At 41.1% G+C, this 13,232-nt stretch overlaps 1 protein-coding gene across 7 annotated transcripts in view; it reads right to left on the bottom strand.

The window, feature by feature from the left end:
• Positions 1 to 1,274: 1,274 nt before the first annotated feature.
• pias2 (protein inhibitor of activated STAT, 2) overlaps positions 1,275 to 13,232 on the bottom strand; it is a 48,233-nt gene continuing 36,275 nt past the window's right edge. For 4 of the 7 annotated variants that reach the window (XM_078552870.1, XM_078552858.1, XM_078552881.1 and 1 more), the window contains exons 10-14: positions 10,980 to 11,119; positions 10,539 to 10,719; positions 9,896 to 10,032; positions 6,204 to 6,241; positions 1,275 to 3,068 (exon numbers count right to left, since the gene is read on the bottom strand). In XM_078552870.1, coding sequence (XP_078408996.1) covers positions 2,871 to 3,068; positions 6,204 to 6,241; positions 9,896 to 10,032; positions 10,539 to 10,719; positions 10,980 to 11,119 — 694 coding nt within the window. In that variant the 3' untranslated portion in view covers positions 1,275 to 2,870. Of the gene's footprint in view, positions 3,406 to 6,203; positions 6,242 to 9,895; positions 10,033 to 10,538; positions 10,720 to 10,979; positions 11,120 to 13,232 lie in introns of all 7 variants that reach the window. The other 3 variants (XM_078552876.1, XM_078552865.1, XM_078552891.1) reach the window with 2 other exon arrangements.

Below are 13,232 nucleotides of genomic sequence, written 5' to 3'. Positions count from 1 at the left end.
AAATGCTGGCCTAGCCAGCAACACCCACATCTCATGAATGAATTAAAAAAAGCCAACCTATGCCCCGTAGCCACGTCATGGCCCTTTATAGTCCCTATGCCAACTTAGTTCCAACTCATGCCCTTACATCTAACATACCAATTCATATCCACCATGGGCAGACGTCAGGGCCCATGCAGAGATGAGATAAACTAAAGTTCTAAGTGCCTATTGCATACTTCACTATTTGAAAAATACTTTTATAAAAACCCATTTATACATTTATATTCCTTCAACTAAATAAAGCCTTATAACAACAAACATTTCATTTAAGTCCCTTATAACAAACATTTGAATTTATAGTCCCACTTCAAGAAGTCTATAACCATATGTAGCTATCAATCAAACTGTGAAATGGCAAGCATCCTACTGTGATAATAGATGGTTGTGAAATCAATCATGCAGCACTAATCCAGTAATGGAAGCCTTCAGGCTTATGGCAGCAGAGTGAAAAAGCAAGCAATGATTTTCAGACATATTTTTCACAGATTTCAAGGACAGGACTTTTAAATGCTTTGACAGCTTAACAGCCCACTTTGACAGGTGCTTTTGACAGATCCCTTTGACGATTTTGATAGGTCCCCATGACACTTTTGACAGGCCCCCTTGACAGTTTCTCGACATTTCTAACAGGTTCTCTTGACAGGTGCTTTTGACAGTTCCAATGAGTTTGACAAGTCAATAAGTCTTTGCACTTTTTATGCACATTCATGCCTACTTTTAATAATTCTAAAGGGCACTTTACATCTCCCAAAAGGGCACCTGACCACCCCCAAAGGGGTCCTGGGACCAGATCCAAAGGGGTACTCTGGCTAACCAAATGATTCCACCAAGTTCAGACCTGCTCTCACCGGGTCAGATTTCACATTCCTGGGCTACCAAAATCCGACTTGAGCGGAGGCAGCTGATGATTTAAATGACCAGCTGCACATGCATGAAATGTCCCCATGACAGTGGAGAGTGCTGTGTTCAGGGACTGGACTCAGGGATTTTGGGAACTTCTGCCATTTTCACCATGACGGAGAGGCGTTCCGTTGTGGCGAAAAGCTGGGCCCAAGTTTTATAACCTAGGTTATTTATTATTATAACCAGGTCTCTGGGATACAATGTCATAATCCTAGTATTGTAGTCATTATGTTTCTCATAGGCCACATGGAAACCAAGATGCAACTCAACACTGGACTATACCACCCTCCCCACCCCAACCGCCCCAAACAAAAACTGGGAGGCAGAACTTAGGCTTCAGAGAATACATAATTTTACTTTTTAGATCCCGAATTCACAAGTGCAGAGCGTAATATAATGTTACAAGCTTCTTTAGCATAGAAGACAAAAATGGCACAAGAATTTTATTGAAAACCCTATAGCAGAAAAAAAGAGATAACATCAACTGCTTCAAATGTTAACTTTCTTTTAAAAAAAGGTCTGAAAGCTTCCTTTAGAAAATCCAGTTTGGAAAACATCTTTATATAAATGCATTGCCCTACTTTGTTTAAGATGACTTGCTTTTGCTAGTTGAAGAATAGGTTTCATCCAGTCAATGTAGCCAAGATTAGCAGTTATTTTAAATTGCATAATTGTAAAAGTAAATTTTAAAAATTCAACCAAATTTTTTTTTTGGCTAACCCTCCTCACTCATTCTCTCCTGAAGGCACTATTACTCAGGTCCAGTTTCACTGGCACCATCTTGTACCACAGTAAACTGACCAATTCAACTGTAAAGCACAACACAGTCCACTTTGATACTATCCAAGGCTTGTTCACATGGGCATATTTTGGAGGATTAATTTGATGGATATAATGAGAATCCCACCTAGTTTAGAGAGACTGAGACCAATCATAATACCACAATCGATTCTCTGGCTGTGATTGATGAGCTCAGGACAGATTAGAAATTGTACTTTGGACCTTCTGGCCTATACTGCTTACTATAGTACATGGTGCATTTATCCACACTAGACTGTCAGGTACTGAAGGCAGAGCATTCCTAATCTGCATCATCACCATGCAATGTGTTTGCCACAGTTTAGATTGTCTGCATGACTCATTCTTTCTCCCTGCTCTCCCATCTGTAGTCCTAATTAGTTTATTTAAAAAAGCCCAGAAACCTGCATTTAAATTACAAAAGGAATGGAAACCGTAAAAAGAAAAATGTATTTTTTGCCATCCTAGAAACACTGTACAAGCTTACATGTAATTTAATCATCAATAAAGAATTAAATCTCAGAACTGGCTACTACAATACCTTATCCTAAAGATCTTACCCTCTGGCTCAGTTATTGCATTTGAGTCAGAAATACAGTACTTAACACCTCAGTAATTGGTGTTCTTCAACAGTGGCTGAGGGTATAGTATTCTTCACAATAAAGCACCAATTATTTGAACTGTTACAGAGACAATGCATATATTTGAGGAGAGGCATGGATATCCAGAGTCAACAGTCAGAAGAATAAAAATTTGTTGTGAATTTCATTGGTGGCCATAAATGGAACTACACTACATTAATCGCAACAAAACACATTACAATTTTTTTCTTCTGCTCCCACCAAACTCCAAGCCCACTCAGGATTTCAGATCCAAACTCAGTTCCTTTTATCCATTTTGTTTCCATACCCATCCAAGGAAGTGCTGCACTAGCACTCTGTGAATGCTGCCAGTCAACAAAGTTCTCAATATTTCAAAAACAAAGTGGCAGCACCATGGAGAATGCACAAACTGTTGAAATCTAGTTCCTTAGCTGCAGTATGATTGCTGTTCCACTCTTTTTCCCTGCAGCCAACACCTCCCCCAGTCTAGCTCTTGAATACAAAATCAAGTCTATACAAAATTCATCAATCCAAAGAGATGATGTCTGGGATGCTGCTGCCTCCTCCTCCACCTCCTGCTATGACCCCAGTTTCTGCTCGGCTGGTGCTGCTTCCCTCATGGTGCTGGGTTGATGAGATGATGCTTCCGCCTACAGTGGTGGGTGTCATAGTCGGTGATCCAACAGCAGAGGAGAGATTGTCCAGAAATATAGATTGACAGTACTGCAGTTGAGGAAATAGAGGGAATAATAAAAGTAAATGAGATATCAATGATCTGGTATGAACTTAAGTTTTCTTTGTTGGGAGAAGGGGGCAAACTGTTTTCCTCTCTGCACCATCCCACAGTTGAAGATTCTCAAGTAACATGCCTCCAGACCTCTGGCAGTCACAAGGAGGTAGGCAAAGAAAGTCCTAGAGAAGAAGATTCACTCCCCTTCCTTCCGAGAAAGTGCTTGTTCCTCTGCTTAGCACATGGGCATACCAATGCACTGATAAGATTTGCTGGTATGAAATCCAGGGTTTTTTGTTTCCGTTATGGAGGTGTATATTTTTAAGAATCCTGTCAGTAGGGTTAAAATTAATTCAGTTAATTTTAAAATGTTATTTAGTCCCAAATCAATCTATCAAAGCAGCATGACTTGTAATTAAAAGATATAAAATTACACACAGCATGAAGGCGATACTGTGCGCACTATCGCTGCTGTGCAAACAAAGATGCTTTTGCATCATTTTGTATTTTAAATTACTGTTGCTTACAAGAAATGTCTTTAAATTTAGAATATGAGAGATCGAGTCTTTACTTTAAGTTTTGAACAGTATTGCAGTTGTTAGATCAAATGGAGTTTTTTTTAATATTGTTCAATTCACCCAAGAATTCATCTGACTGACCATTTCAAGCAACCAAGTGAGCACATGAGGATGTTTTTAAAACCACAAGACAGCTCTGATGGAGAAAAAGCAATGAAAGTATGCAAACATTACCATCTGTTCCAAATGTTGGACAGGTCTGAATTCTTAAATTATTGTCTATGCTTGTCCATTTCTATATTAATTACTTTGAAAATAAATCAGTATTTTAGCCTATTTGACTTTGTTTTGCATTTGATATTTCTATAGTTCATATGACATAGAATGCATTACATACTACTATTATGCCAGATTGTAGGGTTTGGTGCAGAATCAGAATGAAACACAACTTCAGCATTTAAGGGAGAAGGGACGAGGAAGCATTGTGAAACCACTGGAAGGAAAACTGGATCTTTGTGGAAAATTTTTAATGCATGCCAACAAGTATTTAGTTAAAAACTAAGGAGTCAGGACTATGATGAACGAAACACTAGTCTTTCAGCTCATAAGCATGGGTTCAAATCCAACCCAGAATCACTGGGTGAAAATCTTTTATCTTCAGATTGTACGAATGAATATGTGAAATGAGTTCTTATGGTACAAAACTATCTTTGAATTGGCAATTTCCTCAAGAGGCTACAGGATTTTTGCTGTGGAAACGGAAAGCAATGTTACATTGGTGCAGTAGGAGTGCTCTTCTGAAAGTGGAACCTGAAACATAAGGAGAAATATGCAGGGGTAGACCATATGGCCCCCAAGTCTGCTCTGTCATCCAATACGATCATAGCTGATCTTCTGAACTCCACTTTCGCGTCTGCTCCGCATATCCCTTGATTCTCTGAGATCAAAAATCTATCGATTTCAGTCTTGAATATACTTAAAAATGGAGCATCCAGAACTCTCTGGGATTGAAGAATCACAACCCTCTGAGGGAAGAAATTTCTCCTCACCTCAGTCTGAAATGATCACCCCCTTATCCTGCAGTTGTTCATGTGTTCTAGATTCCCCAGCCAGAGGACACAACCTCTCAGTATACCCTGTCAAGCTCCTTCAGAATCTTGCATGTTGCAATGAGATCACCTCTCATTCTTCTAATCTCCAGAAAACAGACCCAATTTACTCAGCCTTTCATAGGACAACCCTCTCATCGCAGAAGTGAATCTCACTGTACTGTCTTCATTGCAAATATATCGACCTCAGATGTGGAAACAAAACTCCAATATTCCAGGTGTAGTCTCACCAAGTCCCATCTAACTGTACCAAAACTTCCTTATTCTTTACTCCAATTCCCTTGCAATAAAGGCCAACATGCCATTTGCCTTCCTAATTGCTTGCTGTACCTGCTTTTAATTTTGTGATTCTTGTACGAACACACCCAAATCTCTCTCTGAACAGCAACACAAAGTTTCATGCCTTTTAAAAAATATTCCGCTTTTCTATTCATATCACCCCACATTATATTCCATCTGCCAACTTGCTGAATTAAACCTGTCTATATCTCTTTGCAGCCCCTTTTCATTTTTTATACATATTATTGCAGCACAGTAGAAGGAGCTTTACTCTGGCTATGCTGAACTTGATTGGGGAATGCTTGATGCTGACAACTAATACTTAAAATGGGAGGAGTTTCTTTAACACCAAGAACTCTCACCTTAATAAACAGGGAAAAAACAGAAAAGAAACAAAACAAGCCCGATTCTTGTAATGGCTAAGAATTTAAAAGGAAAGAAATGCATGAAGACTTGGAATCTAAAGGTAGAAACTGTGCTCCCCTGTCACACAGTGGTTCCAGAGACATTAGGTGTAGATGCAGCTCCCACTGATAAAAAGTTGATGTATACCTCTTGGGTAGGGGACAAAAGACCAACAGATGATATGCAATGATAGGACAGATACCAGTCTTGGTCAGTACAAACATTTTGTACGATGAGTTTTCATCCACTGGCACCAGTTTCCTTTCTTCCTGAAGAATGGCTCAGCATCAGTCTGTGTAAGACCAATGAGCGGCTGCCAGTTAAATTAACAAGTAGCTTTTTAAAAAATTAATTTACGAGATGTGGGCATCGCTGGCTAGGCCAGCATTTATTGCCCATCCTAATTGCCTCTGTGGTGGCGGTGGTGAGCTGCCTTCTTGAACCGCTGCAGTTCATGTGGTGTAGGTACATCTACAGTGCTGTTAGGGAGGGAGAGAGTTCCAGGATTTTGACCCAGTAGGTCTCAGGAGCTGCCACAGGATAAAACATCATTGTCTCTGCCCAAAACTTGATAAAGAATAGTGCCGGGAAGTGAAAACAGCGTTTCTGAGCAGGGAGGAAGTTGAAGGAGAGCAGAACAGCATCGGGATACTGTTACAGAGTCAATCTCCTAAAACATGCAAAATATAAAAGTGCCTGTGGCACCACCGGACAGATGATAAATGTGCCTCAATGTATTACACAAAGCAACAATGGTGATAGTAAAAACTATCTTGTGCGGTTCAACATACTACAAGAAGTTACATTGCATACGTACCTGAGGGTCGCTCTGAAACAATGAGAAAAAGTCCAGATCTGAAAAGGAAATTGAATTTACAATCAGATGAGGAACTGGAAAGAGACTTGAAATACAGAATCAAATCTGTATGCCCTATCCTCAAATGTAATTGAGGTGTTTACTTAAAGAAACCCATTTGGGTACATTTTTCATTTAAAGGAGCATTTATGAGGGGCATAGATAGGGTAGACAGGAAGGAACTTTTCCCCTTGACGGAGGGATCAATAACCAGGGGGCATACATTTAAGATAAGGGGCAGGAGGTTTAGAGGGGATGAGGGGAAGAATTTTTTCACCCAGAGGGTGGTGGGACTCTGGAACTCACTGCCTGAAAGGGTGGTAGAGGCAGAAACCCTTATAACACTTACGAAGTATTTGGATGTGCACTTGCAATGCCATGGCATGCAAGGCTATGAGCCTAGTGCTGGAAAATGGGAGTAGAATAGTTAGGCACTTGTTTGACCGGCGCAGACTCGATAGACCAAAGGGCCCTTTTCTGTGCTGTAGGCCTCCATGACTAAAACAGAAGCACGCATATCGACACAGACAAAATCTTGCTCATTTTCCAAATGGAGTGAAGTGGATTGCCGGAGACGGTGGAAAGGGCCCGCATGAGGTTAAAATAGGTTAGTACTAATCACATGACAACCAGGTGATCACAGGTGGAAAAAGAAACAAAGTGATATATACTAAAGTCTGCAGACAATGCTGATAGGGAGCAAACAAGCTTACTGACACCAACCAGAAGTTATGTCACACATTGGTCCTTAGCAGCTAAAGCTTCCACCATGGCCGACATATAGATTTGAAAAATATACAACTTGTTATATTAATCAGTTAGCATGACCACCTTGACCACCCTGCATCACCCTGGTGGCCAGCTGTTTACAGATTGCCACTAGAAACTCGCTTTAGAAAGGGAAATTCAATGTTGTGGTGAGCTGAAGATGAGTGCTCCAAAAGATGCCACAAACTGTGGGACATGGCTTTATGCCTTGGATTATCTAAATATTGGTTAGATGCTAAGCATTGGAAGAAAGTAAAGTGGACAGCAATTTTTTCTTAATGAACAGGACCAGTACAGCAAAGACACAGATATGTGATTGTTCAATTGCTAATAAGGATTTATCAACTTATAAGGAGGAGGTTAGAGAGGAGGTCAGAGGAAAACAAGAGAATAGCGGTCTCACATTCCATTTCTGTACTGCTTAATGTCACCTACAAAAATCTTACAGGATGTGTTTCTTCTACATCACCCAGTCATGGTGATTTGAAACAGAGAGCTCCACAGAGGAGATCTCCAACCACAGCTGTTTCAACAAGAAAGCTAGGAAACAAAAACAGGAAATGCTAAAAATTACACTGCAAGCTAGACAAGTTCTGAAAAAAAGGAAAAATGTGAATGGGAATGTTCTGATGAAAGATCAGATTTGAAGTAACTCTGTTTCTCTCTCCACAGATACTGCCAGACCTGCTGAATATTTCCAGCATTTTCTGTTTCTATTTCAGATTTTCAGCATCCCCTGTATTTATGTTGAAAAATGAGAGTGTTTCACACATAGCCCTCTGTCAGAACTGAACTTATGGATGAACAACTTGTGGAAGCAGTGAAAGGGAGTGGGCAGGAGGGGTTGCTGGGCTGGGGGTAGGGGGAACACATACAGAAGAAAAAGCATGAACTGTAAAATTATTCAGTGGAGAACAAATGTTTGAATGACAGAACTGATAATAGCATTAGGCAAAAATAAGCATAATGAGATATACAAGAGAAATAAAAGACATTAATGATACATTAGTTAGAGCAAGCTGGAGGAGAGCATGAAAACCTGGAAAAGTGGAACAGGTTCCAGCATCCCTCAAGTCCAGGTAGGACTACACCAAGGCTGCAGATCATCCCTCCAGCAGTGTACCAATTGAGGTCCCAATCCAAAGCACCCTTCCCCATTCCCAGAAGCATGAATAGACACATCCTATATTACGATCACCTATTTTAATGTTAATGGTTAACTCTGAAGTTGTTGAACTTAATATTAAAAATTTTACAGAAAGTTGTAAAGTGTGTTGTGGAACATTGAAGCAGGCTTCAAAAGATTGAAAGCGTCCTCAGTCTTTGCTTCAAAACAAAAGAAAATCTTAGAATTAAAGATCATGGAAGTGACACTCTGGGCCCCTCCCTCACTCAAGTTCCAGGCAGGTGAGATGCAATCGTGTCCGACCCATCTCCTGCGCCTCTGCCCTCACACCTTCCTATCCCTCCCAGAACCATTGATAGGGTCCCCCTTGTCCTCACTTTTCACCCCACCAGCCTCCGCATTCAAAGGATCATCCTCCGCCATTTCCACCAACTCCAGCATGATGCCACCATCAAACATATTTTCCCTTCACCCCCCCTGTTGGCATTCCGTAGGGACCATTCCCTCCGGAACACGCTGGTCTACTTCTCCATCACCCCCAACACCTCAACCCCCTCCCAAGGCACCTTCCCATGCAATCGCAGAAGATGCAACACCTACCCCTTTACTTCCCCCCTCCTCACCATCCTTGGGCTCAAACACTCCTTTCAAGTGAAGCAGCGCTTCACTTGCACGTCCCTCAATTTGGTCTACTGCATTCGCTGCTCCCAATGCGGTCTCCTCTACATTGGGGAGACCAAACGCAGACTGGGTGACCACTTTGCGGAACACCTTCGGTATTGTCCACAAGCATGACCCAGACCTTCCATTTCAACACACCATCCTGCTCTCATCCCCTCATGTCCATCCTTGGCCTGCTGCAATGTTCCAGTGAAGCTCGACGCAAACTGGAGGAACAGCACCTCATCTTCCGACTAGGCACTTTACAGCCTTCTGGATTAACATTGAGTTCAACAACTTCAGATCATGAACTCTCTCCTCCACCCTCGCCCCTTTTTGATCCCCCTTTTTAAATATTCATTTTTATTTTAACATTTTAATTTTTTTCCTACTTATTTTTGTTATTTTAAAAAATTTATTTCCATTTTTATTCATTTTTTAATTCATTATTTTATCCCCAGCTTTTAGCCTATTTTTGATTTTTTTTCCCACCATCGTCCCCTCCCCCTAACCCACCCCCACTCGGGCCATCTGTCACTTGCTCATGTTGTTCTTTCCAGAGCACTTACCCTGGTCCAACCATTACCACATTCTGCTTTCTACTCTTACTGTCACCATTAGCACCTCCTTTAGCCAGTACCACCACCATTAACACCCCTTTGACCTTTTGTTTATGATATCTTTTGCAATCTCTCCTTTGCCTCCACCTATCGCTGGCCCTCTATCCTGTTCCACTCCTCTTAAACAGTATATATTTCACCACATTTCAACTTCCCTTCAGCTCTGAAGAAGAGTCATACGGACTCGAAACATTAACTCTGTCTTTCTCTCCACGGATGCTGTCAGACCTGCTGAGTTTTTCCAGCATTTTTTGTTTTTGTTTCAGATTTCCAGCATCCGCACTATTTTGCCTTTATCTTAAGTTTATTTTTGGACCCATACTTGTGAGCTTTGGATGAATTAGCAGAACACAGCCAACACCCGAGGTACTATGCCCCAGCATCAATTCTTGCCTCCAGTAGGGGGTGGGGGGGAAAGAGGAAGCAACTTTTTAAAAAGCGTAAATAGAGAAATACTTGATATCACATCCTGTCCTCACTTTGAATTTCAGGCGGAAGAGCTCCCATTGTTGAGTGGTGGAATGCGGCTGGATAGTCTGCTAACTGAGGCAGAAAACTTGTATCAACTGTTGTGACATTTGGCAATCGAACTGAAGGTGGCTGATAAGCAAGAACCCTATAATAGAGAAAAAAATCAGTTAACTCTTCCAATGTACATGGATCATGTTAAAATAAGCTGCTGAATGCTTGCACTGTCATTGTTGCCATCAGTTCAGTGGGGTAAGGTACCATTTGGTGTGCACTCAAGTCATATAGGCCGGGAATCTTCAGGTTCGATCCTTAGGATTCCCAGTCCCAGCCTCCATCCAGTGGTCCTGGCTACAAAATGTAACGGTGGATATTTGATGAGGGCAGAGGAGGGGTCAGTTATAATGCTGCCTTATCACCATGAAATGTTAATAATCATTTTCTCCTCTCTCAGGTTGTCACGTGAGCAAGGAAAAAATGGTTGGCAGCATCTGTGGTACCATAACCCAGCAGCAGTAATGACAGAAAAAAAAAATTACTTGAAGTGAAAAAAAGCTGCATCTTTTTGCATACAATGAGAAAAAACAACTATTACTAAGAGTAAGACTAACAAATACAATATATATCCTAATAATAATCCTAAATCCTACTAACCCTTTGTTGGCAGTGTCATCTGTATTCGCTGGATATAAACACCGTTTCTTTAGCGGAGGATCTGCCTCCTCATCAGAGGAGGAGCTATCAACGGTAAGATCTATAACTTCAACCCTCTTGTTGCTACTTGCTTCACTGGCTGGCACTGCAGAGGAAGTCTTGTTGGTGACATTTGAAGCTGCTGGAATTAGAAAACAATTTATATTGCTATAGGAAAATAAATGACTGGCATCAATGGTGGATGACACAGAAAAAGACCACAAAGAAAAGGCACAAAAATGAGCAAAAAATGTATATGGGTGGAATATCTCACCTTCCACTTGTCTACTTAGTTTTATAGGATATCAAATTGTAGAAAAAAGCAACAAAAAAAAGCAAATAACCAAAGCTTAGTATTGTGATCACTTTCCAAAGAAAGTATCCACACATCTCAGAACTCACATGTAAGTTCAACTTTCGTACACTGTGAATTGGATAATTTTAAAGATTCCTTCTTAGGCCTCATTGGACACCAGGAGCCATCTTCTTGGAATTTAATCTCATCTACATCTGTGCAAGAGTTCAGGATTTCCATAAATAGGCTGGAAGAGAAAACCAAGAGTTATTATAATAATTTAAGAAGTTGAAATTTGAATGCCATCACCTAAAGCTTAAATATTTCATTCTATATGGACATAGTAGAGTGTGACTTCCCACCCAGATAACGAGTACCTAATCCCAGAAGTGAGGACGAATGAAAGGGCTATTAAAATCAACTACATCTACTTCCATTGTTCCCTGAAGCTGGATATTGGGATCAGCAGTATCCATTTTGTTAGGGAGCTGTATGTGGCATAAATGAATCTAAAATAGGGAAGGATACAAACACTTAACAAGGAGCTGAATTGATATGGTGCTTTTAAGGTAACAAAATATCCTAAGATGGTTCTCAGGAGCGTTATGAAACAAAATATTGCGAGCCGCATAGAGAGGTATTAGGTGAGCCACATAGAGAGATATTAGGTCAATGACCAAAAGCTTGGTCAGAGGGGTGAGTTTTGAGGAGCATCTTAAAAGAGGAAAGAGGGGTACTGAGGGGAAGGAATTCTTGAGCTTAGGGCGTTGACAACTGATGGCGGGGCTAACAATGGTAGAGCTATTAAAACTGGGGATTCCCAAAATGCCAAGATTAGAGGAGCGCAGATATATCGCAGATAAATTGGGCTGAAGGAGATTACAGAGATAGGAAGGGGCAAAGCCACTGAAGAATTTGGAATATGGATTGGGATGAGAATTCGAAAATCAAAGAATTACCTGACAATACTCAAAATCACTGGTGACACAGCAAATGACAACACCAACACTTGCATTTGAGAAGCGTCTTTAGTATGATAAGACATCCCAAGACACACTACATAGAAGAGTGACGGACCAAGCAGTAGGTGATTTAGGAGAGTTGTCAGTTGTCATGATCAGGACGGTAAATTTTGAGCAGTGTTTCTTGAAAAAAGGCAGGGATGAGAAGTAGCAAGGTGAGTATTCAGGGATTGCAACCAAGATAGATGGAAGCTCTGCGGCAAGATGGGGAATGCAAAAAAAAAAGGCATGTACAGGAACCCAGAGATCAAGCACAGCAGTGTATATCCAGGAAAACAAATTTGGGAAAGGTTACAGATGCATAGTGGAGCATGGACATAGATGGATTTGTAGGTGTGGGAAGGATTCTGAATCTGGTGCACTTGGAGGAGACATACTAGCTTAAGAGGGGATGCCAAATGAGATGGATGCATGAATAGATTCAACTTTAGGAACAGTCCATTAGCATTTTGTGCTTGTCCTTAGAGGGGAGGATAGATGGAGCAAGGCCAAGTGAAGTGGAGTGATTAGAGGGGGTTGGGATTGCTCTTACCCTCAAGGAAGATGTTAGAGCAGGAATAAATATAGGCTGTGAAGTGGGAGGCACAATATTTCTCTAAGTGGCCCTCCAGACCTGATGTGGACGACTAGGCTGGTAAAGAAACAAGCAGACTTAACGCTGTGACCTTCGCACTTGAGGATTTAGAGTCTATCAGCTGAACCACTGAGTGGCAGGACAGAGAGCATCAGTGAAATGGAAAGTTGCTGCTGCATAACTCCCTGCAGCTGTTTAGAGTAGTACTAGTAGACATCAGTGAGGTGAAGAGTTCATACTTGATAGGCCACCCGTTCTGCTGCATAACATTATATGGAACAGGATTTTGGGAAGGTAGGGGTAGAGAGGAGTTGAAGGCAAGAGAAGAAGAATAATAAATGTAGGAGTGGGGAGAAAACATCCTCAAATCTTTATGAGAAATGACTTGTATTTATATAATGTCTTTCACAACCTCAGGACATCCCAAAGCACTTTAAAGCCAAGTAAGTACTTTTGAAGTGCAGACACTGTTTTAATATGGGAAATGCTGCATCCCATTTGCATACAAGGTTCCACAAACAGCAATGTGATAACCAGAATATCTGTTTTGGTGATGTTGATTGCAGTATAAATATTGGCCAGGACACAGGGAAGAACCCCCTTGCTCTTCTTCGAATAATGCCATGGGATCTTATGTACAACCTATAGACATATGCAGTGAAATATAACATAAAATATTAGGGGCAGTGGCATACTGGTAATGTTACTGGACTAGCAATCCAAAGGCCCAGGCTAGTGCTCTGGGGACCGGGGTTTAAACTTCA

Source organism: Cetorhinus maximus, chromosome 1 (assembly GCF_964194155.1).
Source record: "Cetorhinus maximus chromosome 1, sCetMax3.hap1.1, whole genome shotgun sequence".
Lineage (NCBI taxonomy): Eukaryota > Metazoa > Chordata > Chondrichthyes > Lamniformes > Cetorhinidae > Cetorhinus > Cetorhinus maximus.
The sequence above is the reverse complement of the archived record's forward strand: the minus strand, read 5'-3'. Positions and strand labels throughout refer to the sequence as shown.